The sequence below is a fragment of the Talpa europaea genome (assembly GCF_964194135.1).
Source record: "Talpa europaea genome assembly, chromosome: 6".
Classification (NCBI taxonomy): domain Eukaryota; kingdom Metazoa; phylum Chordata; class Mammalia; order Eulipotyphla; family Talpidae; genus Talpa; species Talpa europaea.
Window position 1 is genome coordinate 28,143,740 of NC_140072.1, and position 20,910 is coordinate 28,164,649.

Here is a 20,910-nt window from a genome sequence, read left to right on the forward strand (position 1 = left end):
CAGCCTGTGAATCAGAGTCCTGGATTTGTGAGTGTCATGTGGGCTGGGCTTTTGCTTTCATCTTTGTACAGTTCACAGACTGCCCAGCCCAGGCAGAAGGGCCTCCTTTCTCCTTATTGTGGCTTTCAGAGGCGCATGGATTGGCTGCAGTGTAAGGTTACAGATTGAACGCAAGCCTATTCCCTATACCACTAAGTCCACCCTTGGCCCACCCCAGATGGCTCACCATTTCCCCACAAATTGTCTGCTGTTCCTTCTTGCCCTGGTGCAGGACACTCCATATTTCTTGGGCATTCTTATTTCACTCCTATAAATCTTTTAAACCTCAGGTCAAAGACATCCTTTTGAAAATCACTCCTCAGCATGCCCAGAGCTAGATACCAAATCACCTCTGCTGCTCTTCTAGAAGCCTGTTCTTCCTCCTTCACCACAGCGCTGATCACATTATACAGTAATGATGTTTGCTCATCGGTTCCTTTCTGCCTCCCCCTCTAGTGACGTGGCTTTTCAGCTCTTTATCCCCTGCCCAGGAATAAAGCCTGGCATCTAGCTCTCAAGAAATGCTTGTTCAATGAAATACCCGATGAATCAATGAGGAGGAGGAAGTCGAGGAGAAGGCTGAGCAGATTTCACTGTTCTCAAACAGACCTGTGTGTGTTCCGACATTTGCAGTGACACAAATGGGAAAAAAAAGCCCTCAGAAGCCTCTGGGATCCCAGAAGCAAAGTCGTCTCCTGCCCCTCAAGACCCTGAAATTTGAGAACTGTTTTTACCACTTCAGACATTGTCTCTTTGCCCACAAGTTAGTGAGTTTCTATTTGAGGTTAGTTGGATCTTTCCAGTTAACCCATTCATGGACTGGGCCAAGGCATTCAGGACAAATGCCCCCTCCTCATCCCACATGCACACTGCTGGGATGGACCCCAAGCTCACAGTATTCCTGGCAGTCAGTTTTGACTTTTCTTTTCTTTAAAGATTTATTTATTTTTGCATACAAGAGCTGGGGTGCAGGCCAGAGGGACGGGGTGGTGACAGGATTCACCAGAGACAGAGTGGGGAGCAAAACAGGCGAATTGACTGAAATACACTTTTCTTCGGGCCAAAGGGATGAGATCACCATCAACAGTGACATCACCACTGCATGATGCATCCACTTGGAGTGCTCTGACATCTAGAGCTTCTCCTGGAGCATACAGCACCCTAGTTCCTGCCATTTCTCAGGGTTCTAGAGCTGATCCTTCAGCCCCCTGCGTCCCTAGTAAATGTTTGCCCCTCTGAGAAGCAACATAAAAACGGAGAGGCCAGAGTCCAGAATGGGGAAAACTTGGAGAAGCCTCCAGTCCTTAGATAGACCTCACCACCCCTCAAAAAGGCCTCTCCGGGTCTCCAACAGCTGCTTCTCCCTTGCTCCTAAAGCTATTACCAGGATCTCTCAGGATACACTCAGAAGGGCCCAAGAGTTCTCAAGGGTAAAACCTGCTCTTGCCCTTCAGATGAGCTCACATTTGTGGATGAGAAAGTGGAGGCTGAGAAAGGAGTAACACTGCTTGCTCAGAGTAACACGGCATGCTCAGAGTAACACTGCAGGGACCACACTCTCCTGAGGGAGTGCCCAGCAGCTCCTTACCTCTTCTGATAGACTCTCCTTGGAGAATACTAGTCCCAGCTAATGCTGCCTGAAAAGAAATGGTCCTGTAGACAAAGAAGGGACAAGCCCTCCTCGCTGTCCTCTTGAAGACTGGCCATAAAGCAAGATCTGACTTCAAGGTACTGCACTGCCTTCATTCAGTACATACACAGAGGCACTGCTTTTCTAGCATTGGGCAAAGCAAATACCCACACTCAGATACAGTGGGGAGGAGTCTGGTGAGTTGTGGCTCCACAAGGAATGTCCCCAAATCCTGGAAGTCTTCCTGGACAATGGAAATCAGATTTGGAGTTTGAGAGTTGAGGCCTGGGGAGATTGGCATGGGAACCTAACAGTGAGCATCTCCCAAAGCGCTTGAATGCTGGAATTAGCCAGAAGCCACTGAGATGAGCCCCACACCTCTCTAGGTCTCAGTTTGCTTCCTTCTAACCTAAGGGGCACCTGAGGGACACGGTCCAGTTGACTATTGCTGCCTCTCAATACAGCATTTTCTAATCCTGCGAATGGATCAAAGGAAGCAGTTTATCTCCTGTCAGCTTTAGGTGTCAGCCTGGAGTACACCCCAAGTTTCTCCTCTCTCCCAGCGCTCACTGTTGGCCAGAGAAGGGAACCCGACAGATGGATGTTTCTAAGTTTTGCCCAGGCGGGGCAGGGGTTGTTGTCTCCATCACAGGCCAACCCTGGAGCATGAGCGTCTCTCTCCTCAGGCTCACACCCCAACACCACCTTCAAGGTGTCAACCGGGGCGGGGGGGTCTCAGACAAGGTCGCCTCCAGGGGGAGCACAGGTGCATTTTCAGACTCCAGAGCCAGCAGGGTGTCCCTTTTCTGGCTGCTCGAGCGGTGCATCCGCGGTTCAAGATGTTGTAACTCCCTTAGTCACCACATTCAAGCTCATGCTGTGATAAGGGGTGGCGGAGGATGGGGTGACCAGGCAACAAGCCAGGCGTCTCTTCTTTCCAGCTCCTGCGCCACCACCCCTCCCCCGTCACCCGCGTTTATTAAACATCTTTTTTAACCCTCTTGACCTTTTCCCCTCCGGATTTCTAGGTCCGTCGTGCGCGCAGAGACCGATAAGATGGCTCCTGCCCTCCGGGTGGAGTTCTTATCTCCAAGTCTAGTTTCTATGAGTATTGCGTCATCGTTGAAGTCGTTGTGGTTCCCCAGGCGGCCTCCACGTCTGCTCCCGGCTCGGGGCCTTGGACGCTTCTGGGCGCTGCGGGCACTTTCGCGAGGAGCCCTCGGCTCCGCCTGCGCGCCCCTGCCCGGCCCCTCCCCCGGCCTCACCTACCTGCCCCTCCCTCCTCCGCGGCTCCGCCTCGTCCTCGCCCCCTTCCCGCTGCCCAGGGGGGAGCCGCGCCGGGGCGAGCCGGCAGGGCCGCGCGGCGGGGCGGGCGGGGCGCGGGGCGCGGGCTCCTGCGCTCAGGGGAGGCGCTGGGCCCGCCTCCTCCTGGTCCCCGCCGGGCGGGGCCCCTCGGCCGGTGCGGGGCGGGGAGAGCCGGCTGGCCCCTCCCCTCCGCTGCCCTCCCCAAAGTTACCATCTCCCCCGGGGCCGGACAGTCTTATGATCCAGCGGATCCTCCTGGGGAGGCCGGGCCGGGGAGCGGGTGCGGGCGCCGAGCGGCCGGGGGCAGCGGGTGGGCGCGCAGACCCGGGCCGGGCGGAGGTCCAGGCAGCCTCCGAGGCGGCGGCTGCGCCCCGGGCCCGCCGCCACCTCCCCTCGGGCGGGGGGCGCCGCTGCATGGGGCCGGGGGGGCGGCCCTGCTGCGCGGAGCGGCGGCGGCGGACCCCCCAGGCGGGCTGGGGCTGAGCCCGAGGCCGGGGCGGGGGCTCCGGGGGGACCATGCCCGGAGGCCGGCCGGCCGCAGCATGGCTCACGGGGCCGGCGCGCTGATGCTCAAGTGCGTGGTGGTCGGGGACGGGGCGGTGGGCAAGACGTGCCTGCTCATGAGCTATGCCAACGACGCCTTCCCGGAGGAGTACGTGCCCACCGTCTTCGACCACTACGCAGGTAAGCCCAGGAACTGCTGACTAAGGGGCTGCTCCTCGGGCTGGGAACTTTAGAGCAACTTTAGCGGAGCCCCCTGCTACCTCCCCAGAGCGCGCGCCGCACCCCTCCCCCGCCGCGCCCTCTGCCAGGCTCCGGCCGCGCCCCCGGGCTTCGCCGCGGTCTTTGCTTCTGCCCGCAAGTCCGACCCCCTCTTTGAACACCCCCCTCTCCCGCCCTCGGTCCCGGCTCCCCGCGCTGCTCATACCCCTCGGCGCCCTGGGCCGACCTCCCTGACCTTTCCTAAAACGCCTCCCCGACTACCCCAAGGGTTAGCTTGGGGGTTTGGGGTTTGGGGGGGCGAACAAGTCTTGGCTGCCGGACTTGGGAGAAGGGAGTGGGCAGCTGGGGGGCCATGTCGTACCCTGGTTTCACGCCAATTTACGGTGAGCGGGACACGAGAGAAAAGGGGTGACATCTCCCGAGGAGAGCCTGCTTGCCTCCAGCTGGGTTGGGAGAGGCTCTGGTGGGGAACGAAGTTGCCCCAGAACCCAGATAATTGTGAGCTTCTTTCCCCGCCCCCACTTCTATCCTTGCAGTCAGCGTCACCGTAGGGGGCAAGCAATACCTTCTGGGACTCTATGACACGGCCGGACAGGTGAGTGTCTTGGCCCCTGGCCGTCACCCCACTCCCTTTACCCAATTCAGAGTGGCCCTGGGGGTCTTTGGAAACGGAGGTGTCTAGGAGGGAGGGGTGGCTGCATCGTCCTTATTTCACTTTTCAAGTCAGCGAATTAGGAAACAATGACAAACCCAGACTAGCCCACCCATGTGGACCCCTGGGCTGGGAAAGTTTTTGCCTGTATGTGCCTTCTGTATGGTGCCTGGTGTGTGTGGGTCCCAACTCCTGTTGCAAAGTGGCTGCGGCCAATCCCGAAGCGCCCTTATTTTTAGTCGCGATGATCAGGGCTCCCCCTTACAGCCTCAGTCTGGGCCCTCATTGGTGAGTGGTCTGCCTGCCGAGGAGCCTGATTGGTAGGAAATGGCATCATCTAATCTGATGGGAAGGCATTTGGTCCTGGTTATGTTTATTACTACATCATGGCACTCTGGGACTCCAGTCCTCCCTGAAAACGTAATTTGTGGTGTTACCAGAGGACCACAGGGAAAAAAGAGAAGAAACAACACCATGCAGCCACTCCCTGGAGCAGGGAGGAGGAGAAAGGGTTAGGAGTTCAGAGTTGAATCTTAGAGGAAGAGCTGTTTTTTTTTTTTTTTTTCTTTTTCCTTAGGAAGACAGGTGACTTTGTCTGGGTTTTCTTCGGGAAAGGTTATTGTGCAAAAAAGAAAAGGCAGACTCTTCCAGGCATTGTTTGCAAATTAGAGTTGACTCCTAAAGAATTAAGGTCTCTTCTCTGTCTCTGTCCCAGCTCCACCCCTTCCCAGACTCACTTTTGCTGGGGCTGATGATTGTATGGGATGAAGTTTTGCAGAATCCACCCCTGTGATTAGACCTGAAGACATCAGCAGAAGTTTCCACATGTCATGCAGAGTTGAGTCCTTGAGGACATGTGAGCCACTGAGGGGGCTTAGGTAGTATCTTGGGGGAATGTCCAGTAGTACAGTTTCCTCATCTGTAAAATGGGTTTGTAAAAAATCAGCCCACCCCCTGTGCATGTATTATATGCCAGATATTTAATATGGCACACACTGGATGCTTTATAAAGGGGAACTGTTCTTTGTAGCTCATCTAGATTTGAATTTCAGAATTGTGGTACCGGGTTAGATCCTAAATAATGTTGGGGGGGGGGTTGTGCCTTGATATTGCCTCTGGTTGCTAAGCTAAGTTAGAGGTGCCTCTGAGGAGCCATGCTGTTGATAATGCCAGGTGCCTGTGGCGCCCCCTTTCACCAAACTTACTCGGTCAGTACAATCAGTTCTTCTCTTACTCTTGCCAGCACCCCTTTTGGTTATCAGGCACGTAGTTATTACCTTTATCAGAATAATATCAGTTATTATCTTTATGCAGAGAGCAAGAGACAGCACTAAGTCAAGTAAGGCTAACCTGTATGCAGTACAACTTGATGAACTATAGAGGGAGAGTTTTTTTTTTCCTCTAGGAAGGTCAGGTGACTTTTGTCTGGATTTGCTTTGGGAGAGATTACTGAACAAGTCAGGATTTGGGTTGAAAGTAGAGGGTTTTAAAAAATTGTGCATAATTTTAACTTATCTCGCTATAGCCTTTCCCTTTCTCACCAAGACCATTTTTGACCACGAGCTCTCTTCCACAGAATACATATATGTAAGAGCTGTTCTGTGCACATAGAAACGCAGCTAATAAATATTTCATGAGTCCCTTCCACATGTCAGGCATGGGGCAGCCACCTGCAATTTTTTTCCCATTTACTTTTCAAAATACACCTGTGAGAGAGATGAGATCCCGTCTCTGCAGATGAGGAAAAAGGGACTCAGAAAAGCTATGTTGCTTGCCTGAAGTCTCCTAGCTACTAAGGACTATTGCTGGGAGCAGGTCAGGGTCTGGTCTGCTCCACTTTGAGCTGTGATATACCCAGAAGCCATGGGAACTGCTGATATGGCACTGGGTTGATCAGTTTGCTTGTGTATCTGGAATCTTCACAGCCTTTCATAAGTGGGGTTGTATGCATTACTCAAGAGCAGATCCAAAGGGTCATCCCAGGTTGGGGTCACACATAATACCAGAGCTTCCTGTGCGTCATCGTGATTTCTCTTTGCAGTGGAGATTGTAAGATATACACCAAGTAGGACCAACCGATTTAACAAATTCAAATATTATTATTTTCTTATCCAGTGGTGGGATAGCTACTCTGTTGGCCAATATGTGTATTAAGCCCCCTTCTTTTGCCCCTTCCCCCAGTGTTTCTTCCAGTTCTAATACTTTTGTTTTGAATCAAACTTGGTGACATTTCATCTTTAGCACTTAAGGATGTGTAGCAACATAATCATCAATGAGATTAAATGACAATGCCCATTGTGAACTGAACACTGCCAAGTACCTGGGGAATACAGACTGGGCCTCTACCATGGCTCATGGCCACATAGGTAGAAATGTCCCTGTCACATGCCTGTTTGTATGCATTATGTGGGAGATTCCTGTGTTATACTTGGTCATTAAGACTCTATACTGGGCCTCCCTGGTGGCACAGCGGGGTGAGCACAGCGCTGTGAAGCTCTCCATAGCCTCTGCAGTGCCGGTTCGTTTCCCGGCCGGCCAGGGATAAACCCACTTGGCAAGACAGACTTCTCCTGTCTCACCCGCTGCTCCCCTCAGCAGTGCTTTCCTCAGTCCACCTGTTCTGCTCCTCGCTCTGTCTCTGGTGAATTCTCTCACCCTCCGGTGCCACTGGCCTGTACCCCAGTCCTTGTATAAATAAATCTTAAAAAAAAAAGACTCTATACCTCCATGAATGGTATCAGATTAATCCAGTAATAATAATGATAGGTAAAGCCTGAATATGCATATAGAGAGAATTTTTAAGCCTGATGGGCAGCAGAGGAAAGCCCACAGGCTTTGGAAGCAAACAGACTTGACTTCAGATCTCTGCCTTGCTGTGATTCTACTAGTCTGTGATCTAGTAAAAATGGATAATTAGAATGTATACTTCAGTGTGGTAGGCTGGTTAAAATTGTATGTCCTGGCAGCTGACAATGTTCTTTGGTTGTAGATAATAGTCTAGGTATTAGGAGAAACTGTTGTGTTCTACTGTGGTCACTTTAGTTGGGGGTGGGGGTGGGGTTGCAAATGGCAGAGGGCAGTGTATTATGCCTGTGGTTGACAGAAACTTCACTCGGATACCAGATGCTAGAAATTTTTCAGCAGAGGTCCAGAGCCAGCTTTGCACTTTATAATCCTGATGCTCTACCCCTGGACCCGTGGACATGTGGAGTGCTCTCTGCTACTTCCCTTCTTTCTGCAGAGCCTGCATCCCCAGTTATAGAAGAGAAACACTTACAAAAACTAAAAGTTCAATGTAGAATTTGAGAAACAAGTATAGGTTTCAGTTATTCTACTTTCAGAAAGGTAAGGTGGGATGAGCAGGAAGCTCACGTAACTAGAAAGTAATTGCTTTTTCTCCAAATGCTCCCTCCTGCATATGGGCGCCACTGTATTTGAATAACAGCCTCTCTCTCTCTCTCTCTCTCTCTCTCTCTCTCTCTCTCTCTTTCTCTCTCTCTCTCTCTGTGTGTGTGTGTGTGTGTATGTATTTAAAGCTGCAGAAACATTCACCCAATTTACATATTAGGGCATGTTTCCAGTAGTAGGGACCTTTTACTTCCAGAGCAGGCTGCATTCCCCTTGACCTCTGCTGCTATTGACCGAGAGAGAGAATATGAACATGAGTGTTGCGCAATGCCCATATCCCTCTGCCTGAGCACAAACCTAAAAGTCCCATATACACTCACTAGCCTTATTGCCCAAGGGAAACCCTCTCTTTTGGCCAAGCCCCTGGGTGGTCCAGGAACAGCCCTGACCATTTTAACTGCCAAGCATTTTGGAGTGGAAGTTGAGGGCAGAGCCTTTCTCCTCGCTGGGGCCTGAGGTGGGTCTGGTTTCTGGCCTGTCCCTCTATGGAACTTCTCTTTTCTTGCCAGGCCCGGCTTTCAGGACTTCAGCACAGGCTCTGCTGTAGCCCCACTGTCTACTCTGGGAGGGACAGAGGGGTGAGATTTTTCCCTCCTGCCTCTGCACTGTTTGGCGCCCAGGGGAAGTGGGAAGAGCTCTGGCTCTCTGTGCAGACAAGCCAGTAGGGAACAGCCTGGCAAGCTGCTCTCAGCTGCAGGCTCCAGGCTGATCTCTTAATCCTTGGCAGGAAGGCCGAACTTGATACCCCGAAGAGGGAAGGACTGATGCCCAGTTTTTCCCAAGGCCTGGAATACTGGCACTCAGGAAGCTGTGGGTTGGGGGTGAGTTTGGGTTCCCTAGAGTTCCAGATTTACCCATTTTCTCAGTGTATGGAAGGCTGCATGTATGCTTTGGGGCACGTTTTTACTGTGTGTTAACTTAAACGCACACAAGTTCAAGGACGTGTATACCAGGGCTATAAATATCCTTAACACAGGTGTCTCCTGGGGTGGCTTTTTCAGTGACAAGTGAAGTCTGTTTCTCACTTGACATGGCTCAGCAGCTGTGGCTGTCCTGCAAGCCCACTGGGGGCCCAGGCAGCACTTTCCCTCCAGAAGGGAATCTCCAAAGTGGCAGCTTTGGAAGCTCCTCTTCTGCCTTTCATGAGGCAGCACCCCAGAGACTGGTCTAATGAGAAAGGGGAACAGGAAGGGCAGGGTATTCCCCTCATTGAACAATTCCCATCTTCAGGCAGGTCTCCTCCAAGGTAGCTACAAGATAGACTTTTCCCAGGGAATTGAGAGTGAGTGCACCTGTGGAAATCCGATGGCAATGTGACTGGGAAAAGAGGTTTTCCTTACTTTGGAGGGGGCCTGCAGGGAAGCACCAGTGGGATTTAGGAACTTCCCAACATCACCCAGGCTCTAAGTCCCCAATGCCCTTAGGGGCTCAGGGAACAGTGTTTGGGAACAGTGTTTCTTCAATGTTCAGGGTTCCCTCTAGACATCAGCTGCAACAGGTGAGATGCTGGCACTGAGCATCCCAGTTTCCCTTAGTAACCTACTCTAGATTTGTCAGCTGCGAATTTTGCTAACCTTTTTAGAAGCTATTTATATCCCCTGCGGAATGCTGGCTTCCTCCTGTGCATTGGGAAGGTGGTTGGCCTTTGCTGGTCCCTAAGCCTTGCAGACGGAATGCCCAGTGTTCCCCATCCTGAGACTGATGTGGGTTTGAGATGTGTCAGCTCATACTATGGTCCTGCAGGCCAGGCCCTTGGGGTGCTCACAGTCCTCTCTAGTTCTGATTGGTTTCTATTTGAGCCTCAGAAGGGCTCCCTCCCATTCCTGGCCTTACAATCTGTCTGGCTTCTCCACTTCTGTCAGGATTCTCTTGAGATTTGGTGACATTTACACTCTGGGAACCAAAGCCTCCCAATGGGTATATCAAGAATGGGGCTTACAGGTGTGCTGTGAGAGGTGCAGTAGGACAGTGTGCAGGCTCAAGAGGGCCAAGCATATGCTTCTCATGTGCTGTGCATGCTAGGATATGAAAAAAGGTGGGAGGCATTGCTTGAAGATCATGGGTCAGAGGCCTTGTGGAGAACCTGGTGTTTGCGGTTTTGTTGTGGAATTTGGGGTTTGGGGAGAGGAAACTTAATGGTATTAAAACAGAACAAAACAAAGCAACTCTCCATGGGGATATCAGTTTCTAGCAATGACACACATGTTGGCAGCAGTGGCACAACTAAGAGGCTGCAGATACAAAATAGCAATACTTCAAGGAGGAAGAAAGATAAGCAGTTACAAAGATGCAAAACCAAAGAGGACTTTGTCTTTAATAACTGAAATCCCTGAGCCTGAGTTGAATTTCTTCACTCAGGGGGGCTTGGTTTTGCCCTAATTTGGCATGCGTGGGTCAAGAAGCAGCTTTCCTTGCCCTCAGCAATTTTCTGTTCCTCTTTTAGTTTCTGGCAGGCAGCTGCTTTGCGGGAGGAAGCAGTGGGAGACCCAGCCTGGGAGGCTGCTCAGGGCAGAGGATGACGGGAGCGCTTCTGGGTCTCCTAGCTCCCCAGGCAGAATTCTTCTAGATCCACTGCCTTCTGGGTGGGTTCTTGCTGTCCCCAATCTCCTTGAAGACCGACCACCCTGTCTATCTTTATCGCCACCAGTGGCACTTAAGCCAGTGCCTGGGACATGGAAGGCTGTAGGGGTAAATGAATTAATCAGGCTTTTTATGCCACTAGTCTCTGTGGCTATCACCTGTGGCCTGTTAATACAGGCAGTTGGGCGTGGAGCATGGTGCCTGATTGTGGACACCTGGAACATGGGTGCATGCGCATGTGCAAGTGTGCACACCTGTGCCTAGGAGGGAGGGGCTAAAAAGGCGACATCACGCTGGGAGTGAAGGGCTTAAGTTGCTTTCTCCCTGCTGGCTTGTTTCCTCTGCTTACCTGTGAAAATGATGCCAAGGGCTCCAAAATTCACTTTTTTTTTTAAAGATTGTTTATTATTTTTGCATAGAAGAATTGGGGTGTAGGCTAAAGGTGCTGGGGGTGAGAGGATTCACCAGAGACAGAGTGGGGAGCAGAACAGGTGAATCTACTGAAATACGCTGCTGAGGGGAGCACCGGGCAAGACAGGAGAGGTCTGCTGCACTATCATAGGTAGTGGGTTAGCTCCCTGGCTGGGGATTGGACTCAGGCCCTTGTGGTGCTAGCACTGAGACTTAACCCCTAGGCCACCAGGGAGTCCCCAAAATTCTCTTTTAATCTGTTAGAACTGATGGTGCATCTACTGGGACTGTGATGGTGCATAATAAAGGCATACACGCTATGTTTCTGCAATTGAGTTGATTTTCATTTGACTGTCAACTGATTTCTGCTGAAAGGTTAACCAGAGACCAGATTATAGCTTAAGTAATAGCTTCCAGCACAGCTCCTTCCTTGGGAAAGAAGCTTCGTTAGCACAGAAATCTCTAAGGTTCAGAGGAGTGACAGGCTTGTGGGCAGGCATCAGGCCTTCAGTTTGTGCTGACATACAACCTGGTGGCTTTGTGGTCACCAGAGGGCCTGTCCCCAGTGCTGTCTCTCAGGCTCAGGCCTTTGCATCTGAGGCCTCTTACTCCCAGATCTCCTAAAGAGGAGGAGGCTTGAGAGTAAAAGAATGGGTTCTGGACTCTGCCCACATTTGAATCCCAACGCTTCCTTGTAACTGTGAGGCCACTGACCAGCCTAACTCCCTTCTGAGCTCTCTCCCCTCCTTGCCAACTGGGGAGATGTCTCCTTTGAGGGTTACAGTCAAGTGAGGACTGGAGGTGATGTCTATAACTACTCCTTGGGACCCGTTGCTCCATCAGTGATAACACACTGGGGACACCACAAAGGTGGTGCAGTTCTGTTGCAGTTGGTGTTGATTCCGTGCCTGCTCTGTGTCCCAACCTTAATTGGAAGGAGAAAGGGGGTGGGGAGTGGAGGGAGCAGGAATCCATAACAGAGACTTCTGCCTGTGTAACTGGAAAAGTTCGACATGTGAAACAGTGCTGCTGGGTCCCACCTGAGAAAAGGTGGCAAGGATGAGCTTTTTGGAAGATCTAGGCTTGCAGGAAGAGTAGGAAAGCAGTAGAGGGTACTGGCTACCACTGTGGGCCCCTGAAGGGAAAATGGAGTGACTCAGACTTCCGCCCAGTCCCTCTCCCCAAGCTAGCCTCTATAAGCTACTACCTGAGGGCTTGCATTCCTCCTGGGTTATGCAAGGATGCCAAGGGCCAGGGGCCAAGGATACCTTTGATTCTGGATGCTTCAAGGAGAAGCCCAAGAGCACAGACACAAACATATGTAAATACAGACACCTGGGCCTAGAAGCTAGGGATTAAAGGACTTCCTCACCTCTGGTGAATGGGGTGGTTGGAGAAGTCACTCTGAGGCTAGGGGGTTCAACTGCTGTCTCCCTGGCAGCTGGTATGTCCCATGATTCAGCATTAAAGGCCTATAAAAATCTACTGAGGGCTCCAAAATTCTCTTTTCATCTGTGAGAATCAATAATGAATCTACTTGGCCTGGGATCGTTACATAACAGCCCCACTTTGGTTTTCTAGGGTCCACTACCCATAAGGGGCTTGACTTCTCAATACCTCAGCTTCCTTATCTGTAAAATGGGTACTACATGGGGGTAGATCTCTGATAGGGTCGGCACATGAAATCAGAGTTTCCAAGCTTCTGGGTATTGAATTTTCTTAGGTTCAAGATGGCTGGGTGGTACCTGGCCCACCTGGCTCTTGCAGCTTGAGTGATCTAACCTGGGTCACTTACCCCATGGCCCCATCCATCCACCCGCCCTGTGCTGAACACATAATCTCTTTTCTCTGTACCCTGAATTGCAATTTGGGAAACATCAGACCAAATGATCTCATGCAGACAAAGGGGTATAGGGAGCTGAGATCCTGAGAGGGGCGGAGTGGTGTGGGGAGGGCAGGCCTGGGGGTGTCCCAAATAGATCTTTTTATGGACCTCAGATCCCTACTATCAGTGTCAACGAGGAGTAGGGCTGATAACTAAATTATGGAGCTTTTCACCTGGTAACTGACAATGTAGTAATTAGAGAGGTATTAATTGGGTGCTGTAGATTTTAATAGAAAGAACAGCAAGTGGGGGAAGGGCATTTGTTGTTGCTGTTTCATTTCCAGTGACTGGTAGGACTGGACACCAGTCGCCTCTCTCCCAATCCCTACACTGGTCAGCCCTACCCAGGCTCAGGGTAAAATTTGGGGTTTAGTAATGTCACACCCGTCACTCAGTGGCACTTACACAAATGCAAGCTGCATTTGGTACCTCCTCAAAGCCTTTCTCTTCTTCTAAGTAAAGGAAGCTCGTGGTGTTTACCTCATGCTACAGGTTGAGGGAGGTTAAGTGACTTGCTCCAGGCCACACAGTGGGTAAAAGGCCACATCAAGATTGCAGGGCAGGCTGTCCTACCTCTGTGTCCTGGGTTCTTTGTGCTAAATGACTCACCCTGGACAGCTTGACAATGTTAAATGTCTCCTTTAATTGCACATATCCCACGGTTGAGTATTTCATGTAAAAAAGTACACTGCAAGCACATTTCTTTTCTAGATAGAGGAGTTGAAGGAAAGCTGTCTATAGATGGAACAGTGGGGCTGAGGCGAAAATGGCTCCTAAACCACATGCCCCCATTCCTGAAAATTAAAGGTGTTTTGTCAGCCTGTTCATTGATCTCTTCTTTTACTCTTGCTTAAAAAGAGGCATGCCTGGGGTGTCACAGATATCTGGCCACATTGCTGGTGAGGATGTGGAAGAAGCTTGGTGCATCTGCGGGCAGGTGTAGTCTCGTCCCAAGAAGGGGGGGGTGCGCATTGTTCTCTGGACATAGCTACTCTCCTAGAGCTGAGCAGGAAGAACTCTTGTCCCTGTTCTGCCTGCCAGGCTTGCATGTCACCTTAGCATGCTGTTTGGGAGGCCCTGAACCTACAGCATTAGCCTGCAACCAGCAGCTGTGTCTCCTGACCCTGAGCCTCCCCAAGTCTTTATTTTCTCCCTGTAAGAGTTTTCTTATTTCAGTAAAAACTAACATTTTAAGTTTGTTGGTTCCTCTTCCATCTGGAATGCCCTGGGCACATCCAGAGACTCCTTTGCCACTGCTACTCATTTTGCTGGCCTTCCTGGCCATCCCCATGGCCACCTCTGATGGGCTTTCATTTCCTCCTGCAGGCTGCTTTCCACAGTGGTTTTCAGAATTTATGAAAGTAGTCAACAAACATTCCCTGAACATCAGATCTGGGCTGGGACCAATGCCAACTCCAGGGCAGGAGTTATAAGACCAGTCAGGCCCAGGCTCTGCCACCCCCAGGGGCTCCCAGTTCATGAAGGGGTTGACCCAACATTGAGTGATGGGAGGGGAGCAGGAACCTGTTCACTAGAGGCACAGAGGAGGCCAGGTTCTGTCCATCCCAGGAGATGAGCTTCTCCTAAGAGCCCAGCTGACTAAGAGGTTCTCCAGGTTGATTTTAGGTGGAAAAAGTGTTCAGATTGAATTCTTGCATGTGCTAGATTCTCACACAGGGCTTGGAATTACTGCCCTGGCTCTCAAAGTATGGTTCCCCAACTAACATACATCTTTAGAGAACTTGTTAGAAATCCACATTCTTAGGCTCCATCCCAGACCGCCCAAACAAGAAACTCTGGAAAAGCTGTTTTAACAAACCTTACAGGTCATTCTGATGCAGGCTGAAATGTCAGAGGGACCGAGTTCAAGGAAATTGGAGTTCTTGTGTATCTGTCCTTTACTAACCACATTCCACATCTGTACCCACATCCCCCCCACCACACACACAAACACCCTACACATTTGATTGTCCCTAGAACACAAGGAACAAAACTTACTCATTTCTGACGCCAGCCCTATCAAACACATCTTCACACGCCCTTGTTTCTGATTCTCTGCACTTGGTCACAACTCTCCATATTTGCTGGAGTGAATTGAATCATTCCACCTACCTAGCTTCCCTGGTGGAGATGGGGCCCAGGCCCCACCAGGAGACTTCTATTGGTGTGGACCAGGGTTGTGCACACAGTAGGCACCTGGATGTTCTTGGCGAGACCTAAATGTATGTCAGGCCATTTCTCACCCTTACTAATTAATGTAGGGAGCCAGACAGGCTGAACGCCCAGGCCCTCACTGTTCACTGCAGCTGAGGTTAGCACTCTGGGTGGGGACAGGCCTCACCCTCAGGCGGAAACAAGTTTGGTTTCTGCTAAATTAGTTCCAAAGCAACAGATGAGGGGGACAGCCTTTTGTATTAAAATCTCCCCTGGCAGGATGCTGGGAGTGGCGGGGAGAAAGGGCCTGTTTTTCTAATGCCCACTTCACCAGGGCAGAAATTAATTTTCTAAATGACCTGAGCTTTCTCTGTAGGTGTCCTCATCCTCCATGCTCCTGACCCTTTAATTCCCTTGCTCACTCTCTTTCCCCACTTCTAGCCTCCCCCAATGCAAAGTTGTCCCAGTGTAGAAAAAGGCATCCCCCTTCAAGTAAAGGATAGGATTCTAAATGTAAGAATTGCCCCTAAGAGGGAGGGTCTAATTCTGATTATCCAGGGCAATTCCATTTACCCAGATTAGTTTCCAAAAGGTTGTTCTCCTGAGCCAGCTGGTTAGGTTCAGGGCTCACACTTTTTGCCTGTGATGTTCCTATTGACCTCTTGGGCTCTGGAGATCTGGGGAAGGAGCGGGAGGGGGTGGTGCAGAAAGTGAGGCCCTGAGACTAAGATATCCCCTGATCTTGCTTCTGGTTCCAGCCCTACTGGGGTTGAACCCCTTCTTTGAATTTCAACTGAGCAAGTCTGTAGGCTGCAGTCTAGCATTTGGTTTTATTAATGTGTAAGTCTTTACTCAGCACCAAGAAAGAAAGCCCCAGAAGGGAGTCTGCATGTGGCACATTGTTCTAAACACAAGGTTTCATGTGATTTCACATCACACCCATGTTGGCTTTCTTAGCAGCTCATTTGGAATTTTGATCTGTCTGGATGTTATTGAAGGTCAGTAAAATCAGTTATAGGTAGTCACTCTAAAGCATTGCGCTTTTTTTTTTTAATTTTTTTTTTATAGAGGCATGTTTTTATTTATTTGTTTGTTTGTTTGTTTATACATGCACTGGGTACAGTCAGAAGCACGGGAGGGTGAGAGAATTCACCAGAGCCAGAGCGGGGAGCAGAGCAGGCAGAAGGACCGAAGTACACTGCTGAGGGGAGCAGCGGGCGGCAGGAGAGGTCTGCGCGCCATGTGGGACCCTACCCGGTGGCCGGGGAGCAGCCGGGGATGGAACCGGCGGCGCGGAGGCCGCGGGCAGCTTCGCAACCCAGCGCTCAACTGCTGCGCCACCGGGGAGGCCCTAAAGCATTGCGCTTTTAAGAATAGAAGGATTCACTTCTTAACTCACAGGGCTCATTAGCAGAAAGGCTGCCGGGTCTGTCTGATTAAAATATTGGCCAGATTGTGTAATGTTCTCCAATAGGAATATGGAGCTATCCTGTGCACTGTTCTGGACCTTAGGAATTCTTCAGTGTGTCTTTTGTCAGCCGTCCCTCCATAGTGGCCTGTGGCCCTCTGCTAAAAGGGCTGTGAATGGGTTGACTTGCTCACTTCTGCCTGGATTGGGGGAGATTTCAATACTGCCTGCCACCGTTGGGGAGCCCGGAGCTCCTGCTGCCCAACCTAGTGGGGGTGTGGAAGCATCAGGGTCTAGGTGAGCTGGAGTTATGAACAAAGGGTTACTCAGAAATTCCTGGTGGACCAAACTGTTACAGCACTTTCCTCCTCTTTCCTTTTTTAAAAATTGACAGATAACTGACATTCCGTGGATTTTATGTATTTATAAAGTGTAATAATGGTGCACCAATCCACTTTAATTCTGCAACAGTGTCATCATCTCCAAAAGAAATCCTGTACCCATTAGTAGTCATTCTACTCTCCCTTTCCTCCAGCTCCTGGCCACACGAGTCTACTTTTTTCTCTATGGATTTGTCTGTTCTGGGCATTTCATGTAAATGGACTCATACAATATGTGGCCTTGAGTGTCTGGCATCTTTTACTCGGCATAAGGTGTCCAAGGTTCTTCCATACTCTGGCATATAGCCATATTTCTTTACTTTTTTATGATGGAATAACCCTTGTCTTCATTTTCATTCCTTTTTGTCAGTCTTTGTGACAGAGATTTTTTTTTTTTTTAAGATTTATTTATTCATGCAAGAGCTGGGGTACAGGCCAGAGGTGTGGGGGAGGGGTGAGAGGAGACAGAGACAGAGCAGGGAACAGAACAGGTAGATCGACCGAAGTATACTGCTGAGGGGAGCAGCGGGCGAGCCAGGAGAAGTCTGCTGTGCCATGTGGTTATCTCTCTGGCCGGGGATCGAACTCGTGCTGCAGAGGCTGTGGCGAGCTTCATAGGTTGCGTCTTAACCCCTTGCACTACCTGGGAGGCCCCTATGACCGGGATGTTTTGACCCCTGCTCTGAGAGCTCTTTTCTGGGTTGAGAGCAGAAAGTAAAGCTGTCTTTACCCCTGCCCCAGGCAGGGCCTGGCCTCCCTTTCACTCTCCCAATGTTCCCTTCTCTCCATGACTGTTCATAGTCTTCCCACTCAATGCACACCTTCATACTTTTATTCATCAAATATATATCTGTCAAACGTGGATAAAGTGAGGAACAAGCAGAGCCCAGACAGGGCTCTTACCCTTGGGAGTTTAGAGTCCTTTGGAAAGAGAAGATGTATTCTGATGACCAAAAGGCAAGTGGAAAATGGGGTATACAGGAGGAGGTGAGTGCTGAATGTGAGGAATGTCAGGAAGAGATCCATCTGCCTGGCTACCTGCCCAAGGCCTCTCTGAGAGGCAGGGGCTCTGTGGGGCCAACTTGATTCAGAAATTTGATCTTATTCACTCATGCACCATCAGATCCATGGGTCTGGTTTGTATGAGATCCATATATAAATGAGGTTGCTCAAGAATTATCAGCATGTGGTCTCAGTACAGAATTGGAAAAAAAAGCATACACTAACATCTCATAGAAGAAAAGCAAATAGCCAGTGAGCACAAAATTTGAGAAGATATGCAAATAACCATCCTTTTTATCATCTGTCAATTCAACAAAATGGGAAATATTGATACCCAAGAGTCATGGAAGTGGGTGCTCTGTACACCACCATTGGCAGTCAAAATGTACAACCTGCACAACCCATGTGCAGTTTAATTGCATTTTCAGTCACCCATTTCTCTGAGTACATAAAATTTGCATAAAATGATATTCTTCATAGTGATATTTATAGTCGTAATTATTGTAAACATTTTATTGCATAGTAAAAAGGGCTTTGTTCAGTGATAGCATAATGTATATTAGAATAATCACATCCATTAGAAATTGCTTTTAAGAAAGAAAGTTATATGAAAAGGCTAATGATGTGTTAAGTGTGAAAAAGCAGGAATCAAAACTATATAGCATGATGACAACTTTGAAGAAACACCTGTGTGTAAAATGTAAGCAAAAATTGCAGGAAAATTATCAAAATGTTACCGTGCTTGTCTTCCTGGTGGTCTCATTGTGATATCAGTCTTTCATGGAGAGGGTTCCTTAGATGTCTGCTCACATTAACAAGAGGAGCTCTGGAACGTGCCGGTAGCTCTGTGTATGTGTGGGGCTCTGCCTTGACTGTGGACCAGGGTTTCTCAACCTCAGAACTATTGATACTTTGGACTGGGTAGCTCTTTGTTGTGGGGACTTCCCTGTGCATTGTAGGATGTTTCTTAGCATTCCTGATGTCTTCACTGAACGACAGTAGCACTCTTCCCTGTTAAGATGATCGACTGTATCTCCAGACATTGCCAAATTGGGGCAATGTTGCCCCATAGTCTCCCTTGGCACCAACAGTTAAGAACCACTGCTGAAGGGTCCTCCATCTGGGTCTTTTCATTCAGGAACATATTATGTAAAAAGGCTGCTTTACTTCTTGGACTGGTTCTAGCCCCCGGAGAAGACTTCCGCTCTCCTTTTTAAGGGGTTGGTGCTGGATGCCAGTGTCCTGAGACGTGAGTGGAGGGGGCTCCAGTGTGCACGCTGGCCTTTTTTATTTAGTATGTTCATCTGGGCTTTGTGTCCTCCCTGCCAGGGAACACTCTGTGCTACCCTTTCCAGAGAATAAGAGTTCTCTGCCTTTTGTCAAGGTTGGGTGAGTATTTACTGTTTAGAGAATAGGACTTGGGATCTTACTGTTTCATAAACAGGCTTTCAATCTGGCCTCATTTGTATCTCTGCCTTCAATCCTCTTAGAGAAGCACGCATTGCTCCAGTGACCACAGTTTCAGGCGTTCTTCTGTGCAGAACGAGATGCTTCTTTTTTTTTAAAGATTTATTTATTCATGCATACAAGAACCGGGGTACAGTCCAGACATGCAGGAGAGTGAGAGGATTCACCAGAGACTGAGTGGGGAACAGAACAGGCAGACCGATGAAATACACTGCTGAGGGGAGCAGCGGGTGAGACAGGAGAGGTCTGCCGCGCCATGTGGGATTCTCGCCGGCTGGCTGGGATCAAACCCGTGCTACAGAGGCTGCGGACAGCTTCACAGTGCTGTGCTCAACCACCTGCGCCGCCACCAGGGGAGGCCCAAGATGCTTCTTAATGTTCCTCTCATGGCTGGCTCAGAATTTGTTTTTTGGGGTTTTTTAATTTTTTTTTTAAGATTGATTGATTTATACAAGCACTGGGTACAGTCAGAAGCACGGGAGGGTGAGAGAATTCACCAGAGCCAGAGCGGGGAGCAGAGCAGGCAGAAGGACCGAAGTACACTGCTGAGGGGAGCAGCGGGCGGCAGGAGAGGTCTGCGCGCCATGTGGGACCCTCCTCCAGTGGCCGAGGAGCAGCCGGGGATCGAACCAGTGCCACAGAGGCCGCGGGCAGCTTCGCAACCCAGGGCTCAACTGCTGTGCCACCGGGGAGGCCCTGGCTCAGAATTTGATTACCGAGCTCTCTCTACTTGTTCTTTATCCTTCTAGTTTCTTATAATCGTGTTGCTATTTGCTTTGTCCCAGTAGCTTTATGACTTGTTTTATGGCCAAAATGAGAGGATTTTGGAGAGACCAGAGATAAATGCACATGTTCAGTTGTCTGGAATTTAGCAGGGGGGGGGGTTAATTTTTTTTTTTACATAATTGGAAAACAAATAGTGATGGATAACTCTCCAGTGCTTGCTAGCTAGGAATTTTCCTTAGTCTCAAGGTAACTGGGACAATAGATTCATAAGAATTTAGGGTTTGAAGCTAAAAGAATTAGAAATTGGAGAAAATATTTATATCGCATGTGGAAATACGTGATGAACTTTTCCTCCCACATGAGAGTGTGGCTTTCTAGTGACCAGGACCTGTGTCTCTACAGGTCAGGCATCTTATTGCTGGCCAGAGCTGGATTGACACTAATATTATAATTATGCAATTTCTCCCTTGCTAGACTCTATATAGTCTGTATGGACTGTGACTTTCCAGTTCACATATTTTTCAGACAGACCAAAACATATTCTATTAGGTTACAGCTTTCTTTCCTTGCATTTCAGTTACCTTGATTAGATTTGCATGTTTTCAAGGATTTTGGCCATCTCTTGATGTGACCCACCCGGCAGATGACTAGTAACTACTACAATTTGATTTTTATTAATTTAATTCTCAAAATCTAGTCTTATCAAACTATTAGGGTATCATACTATAGTTCTTACAGCTTTATCAATTATACCCACAGTTATTAGTGACACTGGGGGGTGGGAAGGAGCCTTCTGGTGCAAGGGGTGGTGGGGGAGGGTCTTGAGCACTTTCCTGGATGAGAAGATGTGTCTATGGGCTGGGGGTGGGAGGGAGCACAGGTAGGACAAGGTACTCCAGGCCACAAGAAAGCACAGAGAGGCACACGAGAAAGGCTGGAGTGGGGGCTGGAGAGAACAAGCAGACTGCTCCATTTTGCCTACAGAGCAGGTGGTCCCCAGGGAAATCACTAAAGATAAGAAAAGGAGCTTGAAGTGGCCGGATGGACCTTGAAGACCCAACTAAAGAGTTTGGACTTTATAAGAAGTGTTGTGGGGAGCCAGCACAATCCTCTGAAGATCCATGCTCTGGTGGGGAGATT

General features: G+C 49.7%; 1 protein-coding gene across 1 annotated transcript in view; it reads left to right on the forward strand.

The window, feature by feature from the left end:
• Positions 1 to 3,516: 3,516 nt before the first annotated feature.
• The window catches only part of RHOQ (ras homolog family member Q), a gene marked incomplete at both ends in the record, with an annotated part of 29,530 nt that continues 12,136 nt past the window's right edge, over positions 3,517 to 20,910 (forward strand). Inside the window, 2 exons of the mRNA XM_084234418.1 lie at positions 3,517 to 3,658; positions 4,234 to 4,292. Coding sequence (XP_084090544.1) covers positions 3,517 to 3,658; positions 4,234 to 4,292 — 201 coding nt within the window. The remainder of the gene's footprint in view (positions 3,659 to 4,233; positions 4,293 to 20,910) is intronic.